The sequence below is a fragment of the Callorhinchus milii genome, unplaced genomic scaffold (genome assembly GCF_018977255.1).
Source record: "Callorhinchus milii isolate IMCB2004 unplaced genomic scaffold, IMCB_Cmil_1.0 Scaffold1, whole genome shotgun sequence".
Classification (NCBI taxonomy): domain Eukaryota; kingdom Metazoa; phylum Chordata; class Chondrichthyes; order Chimaeriformes; family Callorhinchidae; genus Callorhinchus; species Callorhinchus milii.
This window is the reverse complement of record NW_024704742.1, coordinates 71215787-71236281: the sequence shown is the minus strand read 5'-3', so window position 1 is coordinate 71236281 and position 20495 is coordinate 71215787. Positions and strand designations below refer to the sequence as shown.

The 20495-nt window shown below is 44.9% G+C and overlaps 2 protein-coding genes across 2 annotated transcripts; both read right to left on the bottom strand.

Annotated features, from left to right (window-relative positions):
* Positions 1 to 5379: 5379 nt before the first annotated feature.
* Positions 5380 to 10583, bottom strand: LOC121849479 (interferon-induced very large GTPase 1-like). The gene has a single exon (XM_042336974.1). It carries the CDS (start codon positions 10391 to 10393, stop codon positions 5423 to 5425), a length of 4971 nt encoding a protein of 1656 aa, XP_042192908.1. The 5' UTR covers positions 10394 to 10583; the 3' UTR covers positions 5380 to 5422.
* LOC103187251 (interferon-induced very large GTPase 1-like) lies at positions 10437 to 14648 on the bottom strand. The gene is made up of 3 exons (XM_042343309.1): positions 14591 to 14648; positions 10581 to 12415; positions 10437 to 10461 (listed from the first exon to the last, which is right to left on the bottom strand). The coding sequence occupies exons 2-3, from the start codon at positions 12215 to 12217 to the stop codon at positions 10437 to 10439; spliced, it is 1662 nt and encodes a 553-aa protein (XP_042199243.1). The 5' UTR covers positions 12218 to 12415; positions 14591 to 14648.
* Positions 14649 to 20495: the final 5847 nt, after the last annotated feature.

The window sequence follows — 20495 nt, the reverse complement described above, 5'->3', positions numbered from 1 at the left end:
CAAGATCCTGGTCCTCACCTTCAATGCTCTCCATGGCCATCCTTCCCCCTACCTTTGCAACCTTCTATCCCCCTGCACGGTGCCTCCGCTCAGTGGGCTCTGGCCTGCTTCATGTCCCCCGCCTCACCCATTGCTGGGCAAGCCTGAAGCCATTCTGGCCCCACACTCTGGAACTCCTTCTGCCTTGCCCCTCCCTTGCCTCCATCAAGACCTGCTTCAAGACCCTCCTCTTCGACTGTGCCTTCGGTCACCCTCCTTCCCCCCCGCTCTCCAAACTCTCCGATCCTGACCCCCAGCTCGGGTCTGAAACACTGATTGTCCAGCGCCTTCGGACATCCTCCTGACTTGAAAGGCGCTGGACAAATGCAATATTGTTGTATTGTTGGGGTGAATATCTGGGCTGTGTTTGGGTTGAGTGTCTCGGTTGTGTGTGTTGGGGATGAGGGTCTGCTTATCAGTCTACCCAGCTCTATTATCCATAAATCAGGTTAATCCCAAACTCCGCTGCCCGCATACTTACCCGCACTAAACTCCGTAGCCCATTCACAACTCTCTCCCCCCACCCGCTCCCCAATGCATGGCTTGGCATCATGCTCCCCCACTGTCAAGCGCTCTGGTACGCTACCCTGCATGAGGGATACTATACAAATGCAAGTTGTTGTTTTTGTTGAGGGTTTGGGGCTGCATGTGTTGACAGTGAGGGTTTGGGGCTGTGGTGTTTGGGTAAGGGTCTGGGCTGCGTGTGTTGGGGTGAAGGTTTGGGGCTGTATGTGTTGGGAGTGTAAGGAAATTACTTTCATTATTAATTAATGATGAAATAATGTGCACAAATTTTGGTGTTAATCAATTGTTTCCTTTATTATACTTCCACAGTCAATGATTATATAAAGAGCGAAGAGCAAGACACGATAATGGTTGTCGAGAAATAAGTATTGATCAGTTGCCATATTTCTTGGGAGAGCATCTGGGAGTCAGTCAGATCTGCATCTTATTGTTCCTGACTGAACTTTCTATTTTATACCTGATTGGGTACTGCGTAAAGCCCAGACCAACCAAATAGTGCAAACACCATCTGTGGTTCAAGTTCATAGACCCCATGCTGCAGGGCATGTTTACCAGCAGTGTTCATACTACCCATGTGATGGATCCCAACCAAAATATTTTATTCCAAGTGTTCTCTCAACTTCTCCTTATCAGAAGACACATTCCTGGTGAACAAAGTCAAGGCTACAGTGTTTATCTGCAATTCTGCAGCAGTTAATATTTTATCTCTTTCCTTACAGTTGCCCTTTGGCACTGGATGGCAATATTCAGAGTTAAGTGTCCTATAATCTGCACAGTCTCAGACAGGTCTAAACACCAGCTTTATCCCAGGACATTGCCACAGATTGGAGTGAATAGCCTTGTGTGCTTATTCTGCTCTGCGGTGTGAAGTGGAACAGTCTAATCTATTAAGCGCATTAAGTTACATTTTATCACAGCTGATTGATATCACATGCCAATCATTCCCATTACCTTTTACTAATCTAGTTGCCTTCTGCAAGTCAAGGAGGCTGATCACTTTTGCATTATAGTTATCAAACTATATATCTTACTCTATGTAATAATGGTTAAATATATGTCAAACGATATCAAAACTATTACTATATTAAAACTATATTACTGTTATGTTCTATCAAAACTACAGTAGATTATATTCCAAGCTACAAACTTTGATTTAAAATTCCTGTAAACCTCATCATATGCAAATCACTAGCAATTTTATCATTTGCCCCTTTAAGACACCATCATAAGACACCAAATTAAACCCAGCACAATGTCCGAATCTGTTTTTGTATTCCTGTCCTAAGGGTGCTGGTTGCATATGCACAATTGATTAGAAATTCTTTGCTTGTTCCTCATGAAACAGCAGAACATTTCAGCCCAGTCCCTTAACAAATATGTGTATGCCTCCGTCTGGTTACACCTTGGGAGATCTTTAAGTGTTCAGCTGCTGAAATCCACTGTTACCAACATGTGATCAAGTATGATATTATCATTGAGATTTCATTGGTATTTCCACCATTATAAGTCCATTGTCCAGAGTGGATCATCACCCATTCTCAGGATGGCCAATCCTGGGCATAGAATTACAAGTCTCCATGTGATGCTCTGCTGACAAAAGACTGAGAGCGCAACATTACGTATCAAGCCTTTTGAACAATTTCAGATGATTCAAATGGTAACACGCTTCTGTGTTTGTAATTATCATACTAGATATGAATTTGATATTCTGTGGGGCTCGCTTTGTCTGCCACTAATTCTATATAGCCATTCAAATTTCTTTGCAAATGGGACATATGTCTGATAGACTTTTGTTCACTTGCTTAATTTTCCAGGTTTTCATTGCAACTAACGTATACATGTGGGCTAAGTCCTACACTAACTTATTTACACAATTTTCAAGGGTAACACCTTGCAGTTCTGGTATGGACATTCCATCCATCCTTAATTGCTCAGACATTCTTAATGACCGCCCAGTCACCCTCTGGTGAGGGAAAACCTGTTGTCTTAAAAGGCATTTCCCTGATACACGTCAGAATCATTTGCAGGAGGGCATCCCAGGTTTTACAATTTTCTGACATGACTTCTTCATTATTGTTTCTGTTGACCTGTTCATTCTTTCAACTATCCCTGCCCACTCAGGTCAGTGAAGTGTGGAATTGCTGTTTTATTCCCAAATTTGCAATGTGTGTCACATCAGTGAACCAGTGAAGTGGGAATCTCAGTCTGGCTCTATTTTTGAAAGCACACCCCACCTGGAGAACGCATTGTGTGTTATCTCTCGCAGCAAAAATTGAAAATTTGCAGGATTTTTGTGTCATTAAATGGGCATATCCATATCTCTCCTTTTGCTGTCAGCTTTGCTAATATGGCTTACCTTGTTGTTACTTTCAGCAGGCTGCCCCCTATTTAAATGAGCCATTGTGGGGTTCAGCTAGTTAGAGATTATGCTTTTGAGGCTTTAGAGGTATGGATAGGTAACCGTTTGCATCAGACATTTCGAAACCCCTCATATTTACAATTTTACCTGAAGAAAGATGTCACTGTTCGGATTGCTCTTCTTGGAGAATATGTAGGGAGACACCAACAACAAGATTCCATTTATAAAGCGCCTTTCACGTCAGGAGGACGTCCCAAGGCGCTGCACAGTTGGGTCATGACCCGAGCAGGGGGGAAATGGTCAGGGGAGGGAAGGGAGGGAGCGAGGAGGGGGGAAATGGTCAGGGTGAGGGGAGGGAAGGAAGGGAGCGAGGAGGGGGTAGAGAGTCGAGAGGGGAGCTGAAGGCTCGGTCAAAGAGAAAGGTTTTGAGACCGGCCTTGAAGGAGGAAAGGGAGGAGGCGGTGAAGGCACTGGGGGATGGAGTTCCAGAGCCTGGGGGCTGAGAGGCTGAAGGCCCGACCACCGATGGTAGGGCGATTGGGGCGGGGGACGTGGAGCAGACCGGAGCCGGAGGAACGGAGGGTACGGGCAGGTAGGTAGGTAGGGGGATAGTAGGTTGGAGAGGTAGGAGGGAGCAAGGCCGTGAATGGCCTTGTAGGTGAGGATGAGGATCTTGAAATCAATCCTCTGGGGGATGGGGAGCCAGTGGAGGCGAGCGAGAGTGGGAGTGATGTGGTCCCGAAGCCTGGTGCGGGACAGTACCAGGGACCAGAGCCTACCAATAATATGCATAAAGGCCTCAAAATTGTGCTGTTACTGTTGGCCTTCCCCAAATATCCGTACAAAGGGGTGCAACATTCCTGCCAGGCCAATTCACCCCAGGGCAAAACCTAGGACAAGTTTCCTTACTCCACACGCCTGATAATAATCCCTTAAGAAAAAAATAATAATTTGGTCACTCAATCCACAACTGTTTGTGGGACACTGCTGTGCGCAATTGGCTGCTGCATTTCACCCAGAAATATACAGTCAATTCACTTTACAGTATATTCTGTGAAGCGCTGTGAGACGTCTAGAAGACGTGAAAAGCGCTATATCAAATGCAAGGATTATTATTATTATATAACATTACCCACGGGGGCCTGGGAACCTCATTGTGGTACAGGGAGGCCTTGGTGGCTGTCCAGCGCTTTTGTTCCCTGCTGCATCTTGAAAAGAATAGGGCCAAGGAGGGAGCCCTGAGGAATACTACAATTGACTCTTCGGGGGCTGGAAGAGAACCTGTAAGAAGAGATAAAGTGGAAATGATGAGGTAGGAATGAAACCAGGATAGGACAGAACTGCTGTAGTATAACGGAGAGGAGAGGTGGTGGAGAATGATGGGTTAGGGTTAGGGCAATAGTATAAAAGGTACAGAGATCGAGGTGAACTCGGAGATACAGAGAGCCCTAGTCAAAGATAGAATGTCATTAGTGTCTTTGACCAGGGAGGTCTCGGTGCAAAGGACATGGCGAAAGCCAAACTGGAGGGATTCAAACAGGAAGTGCTAGGAGAGGAAAGTGAGAAACTGGGAGGCAGCAACATGTTCCAACACCTTAGAGAGGAAAGGCAGCTAAGACATGGGTCAGTGTTGGACAACATGGAAGGGTTGGGGGAGAGACTTAATAATAATAATCCTTGCATTTGATACAGCGCCGTATCACGTCTTCGAGACGTCTCAAAGCGCTTCATAGAATATACTGTAAAGTAGATTGACTGTATATTTTGTGGGTGAAATGCGCTTCACAGTATATACTATAAAGTGAATTGACTTGAGTGAAATGCACACGCATTGAGTGATACATCCACAAATATCAACAAACAGAAAACAATCAACTCACTTTCAGGATTACACTAATAAGGTATTAGCGACATCAAATCTTAACATTAATCAATAACAACAACTTGCATTTATATAACATCAGGGAGTTCTTAGTGGTGTATTAGTTAGTGATGCAGAGCCACTATTAGTAGTAATGCGATGGGGGTTGAGGGATGCTCAGGAAGCCTGCGCCAGCTGAGAGTTGGGGAGAGTGTGAAGCTAAGTCACATCGATTTTTGTCTTGTCGACTGGATATATCGAATGTCTCATTCTAAACTGTCATTTCTGAGGGTTATATTAATAATAATCCTTGCATTTGATATAGTGCCTTATCATCCCTTCAAGACGTCTCAAGGCACTTCACAGAATATCCTGTCAAGTGAAATAACTGTATATTTTGTGAGCGAAACACAGCAGCCAGTTGTGCACAGCGGTGTCCCACAAACAGTTGTGGATTGAGTGACCAAATTATTATTATTTTTTAAGGGATTATTATCCCCGGAAAAGCAATCTGCAATCAACTAATAATCGGCTTCCTACTTACTGCTAGGTAAACAGAGGCGTGTGGAGTAAGGAAACTTGCCCAACGAATCACTTTGCCCAGGAATTGAACCCAGGTCCTCTCCTGTAGACTTTCCCTACAGAAATTTCAAGGACACATAGTAGGTTTTGTTAAGATCGTCCTTCACCCTGTCCCATGGTATGTTCCAGGCATCAGTGATGTCGGCAGGTTCCGCATTATAGTGTTTAGCAAAATCCTGATTAAAGATGTGGAAAACTTTTTTCCAGTAAGATGCTGCCTCCGCACTGGGAGATTTTTGGATAATCCAGGATTTGTAATAATCATTTACTGTACAATAGTCCTCGTATTTCACCCACTGTTCGTTTGTGTCTGAGTTTCTGAATTTACAATTGCTTGCTACTGAAGCAGTGCAAATGTCCATCACAAGATGCTTATTATTCGACCAGCGATGTCTATTGAGTCCCGTAGGTCTGTGCTGGTTACTGAAATGCTGATGATTGCCAAGCGTTTCTATTTCACAACAGACTTGACAGAAAGGGCATTTTTTGTTGCAACTAATAAGTTTTTTCAATATTTCCTCATGGGGTTTCACAGGAAGCTGCTCAATCATTGCATTGACATTCCATGTTGTGAGCTCCTGGAGGAGAGAGGTTTCCGCCTCCTGGATATGTGGCAGGACCATTTTTGCAAAATTCCCGGCCTTGCTGGCAGGCTGGAAAACAACAAGCTTCAGGCTGTCTTTGGGCATTGCGAGTTTTGCCTTCAACTTATCGACAAACAAGTCAAGGAAGCTTCTGGCTTCACCTGATACATTCTGAGCGATCGCTTCCCTGACAATCTCTTTAGCTTCATTAGTGATCTCCTTGAGGTGAACTTTTGCTAAATGTATAAATTTGGTATCTCCATTTGTTTTCGTGTTGCAGTAATTGATAACCTGACCACGAAGCCAATTGTTTGCAAAACTCTTAAAGTGGTTGATGTAATTAAGATATTGGTCAAATTTGTCCTGCTGTTTTAGGTGGACGAGCAGAGCCACAGTGAAGCTATTGCGATTGCTGTACTCCCCGCTGGAATCATTTTTTTTCATGTCAAGCACAATTCTGTGCCCGAGACAGTTGAGAATGGCTTCCCTGACGGCCGGAATGAAACAATTCTTGGCAAATCTTTCTGCTCCTTTTTCAGTCATGTCCTGCTTTGTGTAAATCTGCTTGAAAAGCTCAAAGTATTGATTCTCCATATTTTCCATCCTCTTCCATGGGTTGTGCTTGTTGACAAACACGTTGTGCATGACTTTGAATTTTTGAGCAGCGTAGCCACACATGTGGAGCTTGAATTCCGCCTTATAAATTTCACTCATCTTAAACTCCGGTTCTGAATTGTTTTCTATATTTTTGTCCAAGTTCCACAAAATGTCAACACAATATTTACTGTCGTAATCCACGTCCTTTTTTGTGATACTATCTATGTCTTCTTTACATTCTTCCTCCAGGCACTTTGACAGCAATCTTGCCTTTTTAACTTCTGAAGTTTCTACTATGAATCCCACAAGCATGTTGATCCCTATTTTCTGATCAATATGTTTCTTCTTCACATCAAACATGTGAAGCCCCAGTTTTGAAAGGACTTTCCCCCTCAGAGCCTCACTGATCACTTTCCCCTGTGTTGGCATGTTCTTTCTCAGGAGATTTTCAACATCAGCCTCAATATTTGTTTCTTTAGAGGGTCGGTAGCTCAGCTTCTCGAGAGTTCTCTGCCACATCCTTTTGAACTCCTCCTCAAGTTTACAATCATCCATCTCCTTCCCATCTTTTTTGCAGTATTGCAAAAGTATCATCACTTCATCCTCGATTTGCTTATTATATTCATCCCAAATCTTATCCACTTTATCCAATGCCTCACGTCTTCGGATAACCTCTTCACATTTCTGTGTTGATTCATTCTGAAGTTGGCTGCACAAAGACTGGATACTTATTCGAAATTGCTCCCTGTAAGATTCCATGAGGTGGACGTTATGATCTCTGCTTTCATAGTACTCCTCAAGTTTGTTGAGGATCTCATTCTTCTTTTCCTCCATTTTTGTGGTGATCTCCAGGGTGAGGGACTGATGAGGGAATTCCTCAGTGTTTGTGTTCTTTATTCTGTTTTCAGTCTCAATTGTCCAGGTATGGGCAAATGTCCGGATCTCCAAATCCCAGGCTGAGTAGTTCCTGGAGAGCTGACTGTAAGCCTCAGCGACCAAGCTGTTCTGGAAGCTGAAAATGAAATTTTCATGTTTGATCTGGTCCCAGAGGCCAGACATCCATTTGATGAAGTTGGGGATTGTTAAAGCCTTTTGCTTTTTGTTGCAGTTTGAAAAGCAAGTGAAAAGAGATTTCTTCAGCTCAAAGACATGTTCACTGTAGCCAGTGTTCACTGCTGCCATTGGAGGGACTCCGTGCCACAACCCAGGGATATACCAATTGTTCCTATCAGTGTCATAGTCCAGCACATCGCAGAACGTGACTCGCTGCAATTTCTCCATCCGAGCAGCAGCCTCTGTCATCTCATCCAGCTGTTTCAGGAGTTTCTGTCGATCTCTCAGGGTCTGATCATGAGCTGACACGCCAGCCACATTCTGGTGAACAAATTGGCAAATTGGCTTTTTCCCCGTTGCCCTCATGCGAATGAACGAATGGACCACAATTTGCAGAATATCCTTCATTTCTGTGGAGTTTTCCATGGACATATTCACTAAGGTCACATCACTGAGTCCAATCACCAACGTGGCCAGCTCATTGTCATGCTCATAGCTGTCCCCGAGACTTGCCAGCTCTGGGGCTTTCAACCCCTCGGTGTCGATCACCAGGATGAAATCACTGCCCAGTTCAGTCTCCAGGCCGCCTGTGAGTTTAATGAGTTGCATGTAAGCACCACGTGTGCACCGACCACTGCTTACAGCAAACTGCAATCCGAACATTGTGTTCAGGAGTGTGGACTTCCCTGTGCTCTGCACACCAAGCACCGTCAACACAAATATACGGCAATCATTTCCCACCCTCCTAGTAACTCCCTTCAACACCGCAGTCACCCACTGCATAGGAATATTGGAGACATCTCCATCAATGAGCTCCAGAGGGAACCCACCCAGCATCAGATCAGCAGCTACACCAGGTAACATACTCAATGTATTTTCTGAAATCCTCTCTTTACCCAGAGTAGCGCAAATCTCGTAAATCTGACTGAGTTCTCGCATGAAGTGCTCTAGCCCCAGGGAGCTGTCAGCTATTTTCTGATCCAACTCATTCAACTCTGTACTTGATTCCTTGGAATTTTTATGTAGTGTTTTAGATTGAACCCGAAGCTTCGATATAATTTGTCGCGATTTTCTGTCCAGGCCCAACTTCAGCCATTGCATAAAAAAGCCCTGCTCGGCCTCAGAGGTTTTCTTCAGGGCAGCAATGAACTGTTTCATCTCCTCACTCACATTCTTCTCACTCTGGATTTTGCGGATCTGATTTTGCTTTTGATTCAATTCATGTCCGTACAGCTCCATGGGCTTATTCTGGCAGTGTTTCATTCGGCACTTCTCTTTCTCAGCTTTGGACCATTCTTGCCAGAGCTTTCCCTGAAAGGGTAGCGCCGTTTGTTTATACTCTGCAATGTCTCTGGAGTGAATGTCTATCAGTATATTGTTGGCCAGTTGTTTCCCTCGGTTGATTTCAGGCTCATCTTCATCAATGCAAATCCCGCTTTCCCTCGCTACTATAGCCATTTCTTCCAGCCCTCGCTGCCCCACTTCCCCGAGTGTGAGGAGGCTCTTGATTTTGGAGCGAAGGATTTCCACGAACTGGGCATCGTTCTTGTCCTTCCGTACCAGCAGCTGGTGACTCTGCAAATTCAGGGATTTGAACAGTTCCCTCATCTGCTGCGGGGTGACTTTCTGCTCATTGCCGCTGGAGTTTGTTATAAGGAAAAATTGTGTAGGTGATGGTGTGAGAGAAGTCAGAAACTCTCTTTCCTCTTCACCAACAACGTCAATGAAAACAAAGAGAGCATTGGAGACTTTGGCGAGGAACCGAGCCTGTTTCTGGTGAGCTTTACCCTCACCACGGAGGTTAATAAATGCGCAGGCCTCCGGCAAGATATCCAGGTTCACCTTCCCACAAGGCAGATACCAGCAGATCTCAACCAGTCCATCAGACATTTCCCGGGGCTGGTCACTGTATTCCATCTGGGAGTGCAGGAAGAAATTCTGCTGCTGCTCGGAGCGGCTCAAGGTGAGATTCAGGATTTTCGATTTGGAGACAGTGCACCGTCCCAGTCTGATAAAGGAGAAGGTTGGCAAGGCTGAGGTCACAATGTTATCCTCTACAAACCCACAATTGCCCACTAGAGACTGCGGGCGCCACTGTTTAACAATGGAGCGCATGGCCCAGAGGAGGAAGATGGCAGTGTCCCCGTCTGGCAGCAGAAAAGGCAATGCAAACTGGCACAGGGACATTTTGAGCATCAGCTCCTGCCTCAGGAAGTGATCTGCACAGAGAAAAGTAGCAACTGTGACATCCAGTGGATTAATTCCGGTTACTTGTCTTTTTTTGTCCTCAAAGAAATCAGCAAAATCCTCATCAACATCCAAGCGATTTTCCAGCTGTTGGATGAGCGGCCAGTCAGGATTCCTCGCTGTTGAATTAGCCATCAGGACTCTCTGGAGAAAGTGCCAGGGGATTCCTTCAGGTCCAGTGGGTTTAATGTCCTTTAATTTATCAGCGCTGATCCCTCGCATCTGCCTCAGGGAAAGTTTCCTCGGATAGTAATCAAGCAATCCCAGGTCAGTTAGCATCTTTGGGGGAGGTCCACTATTCGATGAATTGGATGGGCCAGTCTGGATGTCATTGAGATCACTGGGAGATGCTGTGTTCTGGCAAGGAAAGCTATCACCAAATTCTGACAGTGATTCACTCAATTGAGGTCCCGGGATTGCTTTGCTTGACAAACTTTGTAATGTTTCTTTCATAAGTTTCGCATCTGTTATAATGGTTCTATTGTTTGTCATTATAGCTTCACGAACCCGTGGAAGCATCTCTTGGTTCAATTGTTTACACAACATCTGCAACACAGCTGTAATATTGGCATCATCTGACTGCACATGCTTACATTCCTCCCTGGCAGACAGAGCTGTGTACAACAGAAAGGCTTGCTGCTCTTCACTCCCCTTGTTCTGCAATTCTTCTCTGAAACTCTCAATTCTATCCAACTGAGAGATGAGATATTTCCAGTCACTGTCTTCGAGACACCGGTTCATTGTTCCATCGGCGTTATAGGAGATTGGATGCAGTATTGCTGGGAGAAGAAGAGAGGCATATAGAGAGTTGTTTCGTTTGTAAAACAGTTGCAGCTCAAACAATGCTTTTCCCAGTTGATTGCGGGCACTAGCTTCTAACTCAATCCCAGTATCAGCAACTCGGAATTTCATCTCCAGCTTCAAGATGTATTGCTTTGCCTCCTCAGCGCTGGAGAATGACAGCTCTCGCTCTCTGTAGGGATGGTTGGTTAGTTGCTGTAGGATCTCTGAAATGTTTGGAAAATCCTTAACGCTTATCATTTCCTGAGGTTTCAGGAGATCGAGAACACGAATTTTCAGGTAAACTTCATCCTCGCTGCTCGCGCACTTTAAAACTTTACTGAGGAACTTCTGAACAGAGCTACGACAGATGAACTCATCATACCACAATCTGTCTGTGTCTATTGCCTGATGTTTTCCCAGGGAGGATTTGATATTTGCACATTTAGAAATGTAATTGGCACAATTCCTAACAAAATCTGATTCTGAGGCTTGGTTCCACTTCTCCACTTCCTGGGCCAGATCCTGAATACTTGTGCGGACAATGATCATCTCCACAGTGCCTCTAGTTTCATCCTTTAGCCCAGTCTTTGTTTCCCAACATCTCTGCAGGGCTTCGGTCAGCAACTGCACATTCTTGAAATCTCTTCTGTGTTTCTCCAGAATTATTCTCCAGACAGGAACCAGATCATTGGGGCATCCGCGGTCAATCACTCTCCAGGTTCTGCTGTTGAGGTGTGTTCCTTCTGTCCAGGCTGCCAGAGATGGTGCATCAATAGGTCCTCCAATTTTATGAATAGAAACATAGATTTTATCCAGCAGAGTGCTCTTGTATTTCCTATCAAGGACAGATTGAAATTTAGAGGCTGAGGCTGTAACTGAGGCACTACCAGCTCCAAATTTGTTTGTGTCCAAGTTCATGTTGATCAGCTGTGTCATGACTTCTTCTGACAGTTGCTTCTCCTTATGGTTCAATGCAGAACTCTCTGCTTGCCTTAAGTAAATGGCCCCAAAGTGGATGTTGCTGCTGTTCACGTGTGACCCAAACTGTTCGAGAAACTTATCACAAAATGTGTCTTTCGTATCTGTTGTCCTGTATAGCAGATTGTCTTCAACCTCCCTCAGTGAGTTCAGAGCCATTTCTGACAATTTCAGATCTGTGGGTTTCAACTGAACACATGCTGTGGGTAAAAGGACCTTCTTGCACCAAGATGAGTAGGTGCTCTTATTGACTGTGGAGGATGATGCAGAGGTGGAGGAAGAGGAGTTGTACTCTGCCTTCACATCAACTTTAATACCCCAGAATCCTGCTTCAAGCTGGCTGGAGAATCCTTCTCCCAGCTTTTCCAGAGACTTTTTGGAATTTGCTGCATGAGTATAAGACTCATAGCTAGCAGTCTGCTCCACAGCTATCATGGACGGCCCCAACAAGCTGCATTTCTCAGGCACTTCCAGCAATGGGCACCGTTCCTGTAGCAGGTCACTCAGATTCTCACTGACCAAGATTCCTTTGAGTGCCAGACCCCCTGAGGCCTTTCCTAGGAGTTCAGATGGTGACCATTCTTTCTTGTGTTGCAAAGTTTCATCCATTTCCTGTGCCAGGTTGGAGCCTTCCTCAGATCCCTTGGCCAGTGTCCAGAGGAGCTGGCTTGCTGTGTGGTGCAACAATACGTGTTTTATTTGTTTTTTCTATATCATTACAGTCTTCCCCTGGATTGGTTTATTGTTTTTCATTGAAGAGAGTAGGTTGCCAGTAATGAATGTTTGGTCAAGTTTCCAACTAATAACCTGCAAAACAATAAGCTACAAATTATAGGAGTCTGTGAATAAGTACAATCTAATATCTTGTCTTTCTTCAAGATGAGAGAAAGGGATAACAACAACAACTTGCATTTATATAGCACCCTTCATGCAGGATAGAGGCGCAGAGCACTTAAGCTGAGTATTTATAGATATGCAACTAATTGAAATCCACAAATCTCTAAAAGTAGCTACACACGTAAGTAAGGGGTGTATAAAGGGGTGTAACAAAAAAGGTCAATGAGTTTTGGGGTTTTATTTCCAGAGGGATAGAATATAAGTATTAGGAGGTAATGTTTAATTTATACAAAACCTTTGTTAGACCACATTTGGAGTATTGTGTCCAATTGTGGTCTCCACACTATAGGAAGGATATAGCAGTGATAAAAAGAGTACAACATAGGTTTAGGAGGAAGATACCAGTTGTGGATTGAGATTGAATTGGATTGAAATTGGATTTGATCTAAAAGAGAATTTAAGAACCACTTCATGAGGAGGGTAGTGAGATTCTGGAACTCACAGCCCAAAGTGGTGACTGAATCAGATAGTGCAGAAGCATTCAAAGGAAGCTAGACCTTCACATGTGGGAGGAGAGGGGATTAACAGGGTATGGGAGGGAGTAAGGAATGGCTGAAGACTAATGGAGTATAATTACTTGTTGGGATGAATGCCCTGTTTCTGTGCTGTACATTCTTTGTATTTTTCGTAATGTGGTGCTGCATTTTCGGAGGTGCAATCCTTTGTTAAACTAGGGGTTAAACTGAAATCCTCTGCCTATTCAAGTGAAGAATAATAATAATAATCCTTGTATTTGATACTGTCCCTTATTATATCTTTGAGATGTCTAATGCGCTTCACAGAATAAATGGTAAAGTGAATTGACTGTATATTGGGTGGGCAAAATGCGGCAGCCAATTGCAGACATCAGTATCCCACAACCAGTCGTGGATTGAGTGACCAAATTATTATTATTATTTTAAGGGTTTATGACCCCCAGAAAAGCAATCCGCCATTCGACTAACAACCACATTCCTACTTACTGCTAGATAAATAGAGCCATGTGGAGTAAGGAAACTTGACTTTGCAGGAGATGTTCTCTAACCTGCAAGTGTTTCAGCTTTGAGAGAGGAGAATGTTATTGTACCAGGCACATCTGTCTCTTAAAAGCAGGATGAGCAAAGGACTTTGATAAAGAGGTGTAAAAGCATTGATTTTTGATGAGGTCTGAAGGAATGTAAAAGGGTTAATCTTTAGTATGAAAAGATAAAACAGAGGGCGTGAACTGGCCAAGTACAGATTCTGTGGAAAAGCAAGACCTGGTCAGCGGTTGCCATGAAAATAAGGTATAAAAGTGGTGAACACATCGGTAGGAGAACACAATACTGCCACTGAAGGAGAAAGACCATCTGTCGACCCATGATTGATATACTCTAAGCCAGGGTGGCCCAAACGTTTCGCTTCGGGGGCCGGATTCCCTATTTGAGAAAGTCCGTGGGCTGCATCCAGCCCGAGATCATTTCCAACATTCCAACCCGCTCCCTCTCTCCCTCCCTCCCTGATGGACATCCTCCCAGGGCAGTGACAGGAGCCGGTGGTTGGGAGGATGCAGCGAGCGGAGTCTTTACTGCAGTCTGTCAGGAAGGCAAGTGCGTCTCTTACCAACCATATTTTTTTAAGGAATTATTATCCCAGGAAAAGCGATCCATCATTCGATTAACTGGGTTTCTACTTACTGCTGGGTAAACAGAGGTGTGTGGAGTAAGGAAACTTGCCTAAGGTTTCGCCCCACCAGGAATCGAACCCAGCTCTCTCACTTGTGATGCTAGTTCTCTAACCATTACATTACAGGACTCTAAAATTGTATCCAAACTATGTGTCATGGTTTTATATATAGTATAACAACTTATGGATGTTATTTTGGCAACAGAGCATGTTGCTAAAGTACTGACATTATTTTGAGATCCAGCTGGTCAGTCTCTTTGTTTTACATTATGAAGAACTCAAACATTTACACTACCTCTTTGACTGTGCCTGTGATCACCTCCCTCTCCCCTCCTGCCTTGCTTAGCATTTGACCCCATCACTTTAAAGTGCTTCAAAACACTATCCTACATGAAGAGCACTTGGATAAAAGCAAGTTGTTGTGATACAAGATCCACATACCTGGGTTGATGACTTGTCGTCTCTGTTACTGGCTGGCAAATGGTGCAGGATGCAAGTGAACTTTATAAAAGTAAAAAAAATGTGGTTTTCACTTTCACTTTGAGCTGATGACTATATATGGTTCACTTACAACGATAACCTGGTCAGGTGATTTCTGGTAAAAGATTTGCTTTACCAGAAGGAACAACAACAACAAGATTCCATTTATACAGCGCCTTTCACGTCGGGAGGACGTCCCAAGGCGCTGTACAGTTGGGTCAAGACCCAAGCAGGGGGGAAATGGTCAGGGTGAGGGGAGGGAGGGAGCGAGGAGGGGGTAGAGAGTTGAGAGGGGAGCTGAAGGCACGGTCAAAGAGAACCTTTGTTAGACCACATTTGGAGTATTGTGTCCAATTGTGGTCTCCACACTATAGGAAGGATATAGCAGTGATAAAAAGAGTACAACATAGGTTTAGGAGGAAGATACCAGTTGTGGATTGAGATTGAATTGGATTGAAATTGGATTTGATCTAAAAGAGAATTTAAGAACCACTTCATGAGGAGGGTAGTGAGATTCTGGAACTCACAGCCCAAAGGGGTGACTGAATCAGATAGTGCAGAAGCATTCAAAGGAAGCTAGACCTTCACATGTGGGAGGAGAGGGGATTAACAGGGTATGGGATGGAGTAAGGAATGGCTGAAGACTAATGGAGTATAATTACTTGTTGGGATGAATGCCCTGTTTCTGTGCTGTACATTCTTTGTATTTTTCGTAATGTGGTGCTGCATTTTCGGAGGTGCAATCCTTTGTTAAACTAGGGGTTAAACTGAAATCCTCTGCCTATTCAAGTGAAGAATAATAATAATAATCCTTGTATTTGATACTGTCCCTTATTATATCTTTGAGATGTCTAATGCGCTTCACAGAATAAATGGTAAAGTGAATTGACTGTATATTGGGTGGGCAAAATGCGGCAGCCAATTGCAGACATCAGTGTCCCACAACCAGTCGTGGATTGAGTGACCAAATTATTATTATTATTTTAAGGGTTTATTACCCCCAGAAAAGCAATCCGCCATTCGACTAACAACCACATTCCTACTTACTGCTAGATAAATAGAGCCATGTGGAGTAAGGAAACTTGACTTTGCAGGAGATGTTCTCTAACCTGCAAGTGTTTCAGCTTTGAGAGGGGAGAATGTTATTGTACCAGGCACATCTGTCTCTTAAAAGCAGGATGAGCAAAGGACTTTGATAAAGGGGTGTAAAAGCATTGATTTTTGATGAGGTCTGAAGGAATGTAAAAGGGTTAATCTTTAGTATGAAAAGATAAAACAGAGGGCATGAACTGGCCAAGAACAGATTCTGTGGAAAAGCAAGACCTGGTCAGCGGTTGCCATGAAAATAAGGTATAAAAGTGGTGAACACATCGGTAGGAGAACACAATACTGCCACTGAAGGAGAAAGACCATCTGTCGACCCATGATTGATATACTCTAAGCCAGGGTGGCCCAAACGTTTCGCTTCGGGGGCCGGATTCCCTATTTGAGAAAGTCCGTGGGCTGCATCCAGCCCGAGATCATTTCCAACATTCCAACCCGCTCCCTCTCTCCCTCCCTCCCTGATGGACATCCTCCCAGGGCAGTGACAGGAGCCGGTGGTTGGGAGGATGCAGCGAGCGGAGTCTTTACTGCAGTCTGTCAGGAAGGCAAGTGCGTCTCTTACCAACCATATTTTTTTAAGGAATTATTATCCCAGGAAAAGCGATCCATCATTCGATTAACTGGGTTTCTACTTACTGCTGGGTAAACAGAGGTGTGTGGAGTAAGATAACTTGCCTAAGGTTTCGCCCCACCAGGAATCGAACCCAGCTCTCTCACTTGTGATGCTAGTTCTCTAACCATTACATTACAGGACTCTAAAATTGTATCCAAACTATGTGTCATGGTTTTATATATAGTATAACAACTTATGGATGTTATTTTGGCAACAGAGCATGTTGCTAAAGTACTGACATTATTTTGAGATCCAGCTGGTCAGTCTCTTTGTTTTACATTATGAAGAACTCAAACATTTACACTACCTCTTTGACTGTGCCTGTGATCACCTCCCTCTCCCCTCCTGCCTTGCTTAGCATTTGACCCCATCACTTTAAAGTGCTTCAAAACACTATCCTACATGAAGAGCACTTGGATAAAAGCAAGTTGTTGTGATACAAGATCCACATACCTGGGTTGATGACTTGTCGTCTCTGTTACTGGCTGGCAAATGGTGCAGGATGCAAGTGAGCTTTATAAATGTAAAAAACATGTTGTTTTCACTTTCACTTTGAGCTGATGACTATATATGGTTCACTTACAACGATAACCTGGTCAGGTGATTTCTGGTAAAAGATTTGCTTTACCAGAAGGAACAACAACAACAAGATTCCATTTATACAGCGCCTTTCACGTCAGGAGGACGTCCCAAGGTGCTGTACAGTTGGGTCAGGACCCGAGCAGGGGGGAAATGGTCAGGGTGAGGGGAGGGAGGGAGCGAGGAGGGGGGAAATGGTCAGGGTGAGGGGAGGGAAGGGAGGGAGAGAGGAGGGGGTAGAGAGTCGAGAGGGGAGCTGAAGGCTCGGTCAAAGAGAAAGGTCTTGAGACCGGCCTTGAAGGAGGAAAGGGAGGATGCGGCGAAGGCACTGGGGGATAGAGTTCCAGAGCCTCGGGGCTGAGAGGCTGAAGGCCCGGCCACCGATGGTAGGGCGGTTGGGGCGGGGGATGTGGAGCAGACCGGAGACAGAGGAACGGAGGGTACGGGCAGGTAGGTAGCGGGATAGTAGGTCGGAGAGGTAGGGGGGAGCAAGGCCGTGAATGGCCTCGTAGGTGAGGATGAGGATCTTGAAATCAATCCTCTGGGGGATGGGGAGCCAGTGGAGGCGAGCGAGGGTGGGAGTGATGTGGTCGCGAAGCCTGGTGCAGGACAGTACACGAGCTGCAGAGCTCTGAATGACCTGCAGTGTGGAGGGAGGTGCCGGGAAGGCCGGCGAGGAGAGAGTTCCCATAGTCCAGTCTTGAGGTGATAAAGGCGTGGACCAGAGTTTCAGCGTGATGGGTGAGGTAGTGCCGTAGTCTGGTGACATTCCGGAGGTGAGCCTGTAGTTTAATGGTTAGAGCACACGCCTCGCAAGCGTGAGAACCTGGGTTCAATTCCCCTGCCTCCTCATCCTTGTGGACATCACCGCCTCATTGGGCACAGTCGACCACTGCATCCTCATCCATCGCCTCCCCTCCATCATCTGCCTCAGTGGGACCGCATTATCCTGGTTCAAGTCCTACTTAACAAACCACCTTCACTTTATCTCCTCAAATGTTTTCTCCACCCACCCCCGCCCGGTCAACTGTGGTGGACCCGAGGGCTCCATCCTTGGCCCCTTACTCTTCCTCATCTACATGCTCTCTTGGCGATGTCATCCGCAGACACGGGTTAAACTTGCACATATATGCGGATGCCACACTAATTGACTTCTCCTCCTCCAGCTGCAGCTCCATATCTGCCGATGTTCTCAAGCCAGACATGAGGGGCTTGAGCAGGGAATAGTGGGAAAGAACGACAATAAATTATATTTAGGACGTCCTCCTGACATAAAACACCTATCATGTCGCAAGGATGTACCAAGTTGCTGGACTATTAGGAATTTGGACTTGAGCAGGGAGTTGGGATCAGGAGGGGTGGAGAGCAGGGAGGGTAGGCGTAAGAGGGTGGCTGAAGGCGGGATCAAAGAGGATCTTGAGACATATCTTGAAAGAAAGGTGAAAGGAGCATTCAGGTGCTGACAATGCTGTGAGCAGCACGGAAACCTGATTGGAAAGGTTTGCAGAAGGAGGGGCGGGAAAGATGGAAGAGAAGTTGAGTGGCAACAACACATTAAATAATAATTCTTACATTTAAGTGCTACATACAATATGCTTTAAAGTGTACGTACTGTATACTTTGTAGGTGAATGCAGCCACCTTTTCACACATAGCATTGTCCCACAACAATAACAACAAGATTCCATTTATAGAGCGCCTTTCACGTCGGGAGGACGTCCCAAGGCGCTGGACAGTTGGGTCAGGAGTGAGGAGGGGGTTGAGAGTCGAGAGGGGAGCTGAAGGCTCGGTCAAAGAGAAAGGTCTTGAGACCGGCCTTGAAGGAGGAAAGGGAGGAGGCGGCGAAGGCACTGGGGATGGAGTTCCAGAGCCTCGGGGCTGAGAGGCTGAAGGCCCGACCACCGATGGTAGGGCGGTTAGGGCGGGGGATGTGGAGCAGATTGGAGCCAGAGGAACGGAGGGTACGGGCAGGTAAGTAGGGGGACAGTAGGTCGGAGAGGTAGGAGGGAGCAAGGCCATAAATGGCCTTGTAGGTGAGGATGAGGATCTTGAATTCGAACCATGGAATGAATGACCAGTGTTGCATGGAGGAATGTTGGCCAGAAAACCCAGAATACCAGGAGAAACTTTCTTCGAATACTGCCATGGGAACTTTACCATCCAACTAAACAGCACAGCAGCGACCTAAGTTCAACGTCTCATCCAAAGAATAGTACCTCCAACAAAGCATTATGATTTATTTTGGAAGTTTTGATGATGTGCAGTGCATGTGCATTATTGATGTCAATTTAAGATAAGGTTTTGTTTTGAGCATTTTGCAGGAGCTTTACGTAACATTCATACCTTTTTAGTTTGCACTGGAAACAGGTGATATAAACTATGCTTGGCTTCTCGCTTTCACCCCCACTCTTCCTCAGCCGCCAAATCTATAGTCATTTTTTGACAATAGAGATTAATATAAAGTTTATAATAAAAACATAGATAATAATGTATTAATTATTAATATTCTTTCCACAGCAAGCAGTGAGAATGTGGAATTCACTACAAGAAGCTTTTTGTTGAAACAGGACGTAATAGTGCGTTTAAAAAGAAGCTCGATGCTTAGCTGCATACATAATTGCTGTCATGTGATGTTCCAGTCACTGAAAAGAAATTGAGAAATGCTATAGCAGGTAATGGAATATGGCTCACCCCGAGTTCAACAAACCCCCTCCTTTTATATTGTCCTAACTTCTCCCCTTTCAATGTATCACATTGATACTTTTTCCCTCTATATTCAATCTCCTGCCCTTTCAATGTATCAGTGGGTTCCCTCTCCAGGACCCACGTGATCCTTTCCAGTGTTTTTGTTTCAGTAACTCACCCAGGTCACAGACTTTGTGTGGCCAAGGCTGTCCTTTCCGCTTTAAATTTATATTTCGGTGGCTAGACCGTAAATGTCTTTGAAGCGAAAGCTTCTTGCTCTGCACAAAATCTCAATATATGTAGAATATCTACATTAATAACCTTAATAAAAGAGGTAGAGCGTTAATTTAATTAAGATGACAGTGACATTTCCACCTGTCGATCATTGATATGCTTTGCCGGAGCACCTTGGTTATCGACATGCAGGCAAGATTGACACAAATGTCTTTTTCCTTTTCAGACATCAATAGGATTCTGGCTATCTAACAATCCAACACTTGGTGAATTCTGCTTCGTAGCGATAGGAAGAGGCGACATGAAAGGATCAAAAAGTGATGTCGTTATGAACACGTGGCCGCCACAAGCCGGTTATCCCTGTGGTAACTTTCCTGACATCTCCTGCTTAAATTCAGCTCAGTGGGACTGGCTGACTCCATGGGATGGACACTGTTGGGAGCCAATGACCCACGAGCACTCAATATCAATGAGGCTAGCAGCTCAGCGGCCGCTACCTGTAGGTGTCGGACACCCGAGATCCCAGCACCTCAAGTCCTGACCATATCTATCTCCCCCATCGCTCATTATGTTTGACCCTCACCTCTCCTTCCAACCTTTCACTTGGACTGTGACAAAGTACACCTTCCTCCATCTCCACAACATCATCCAC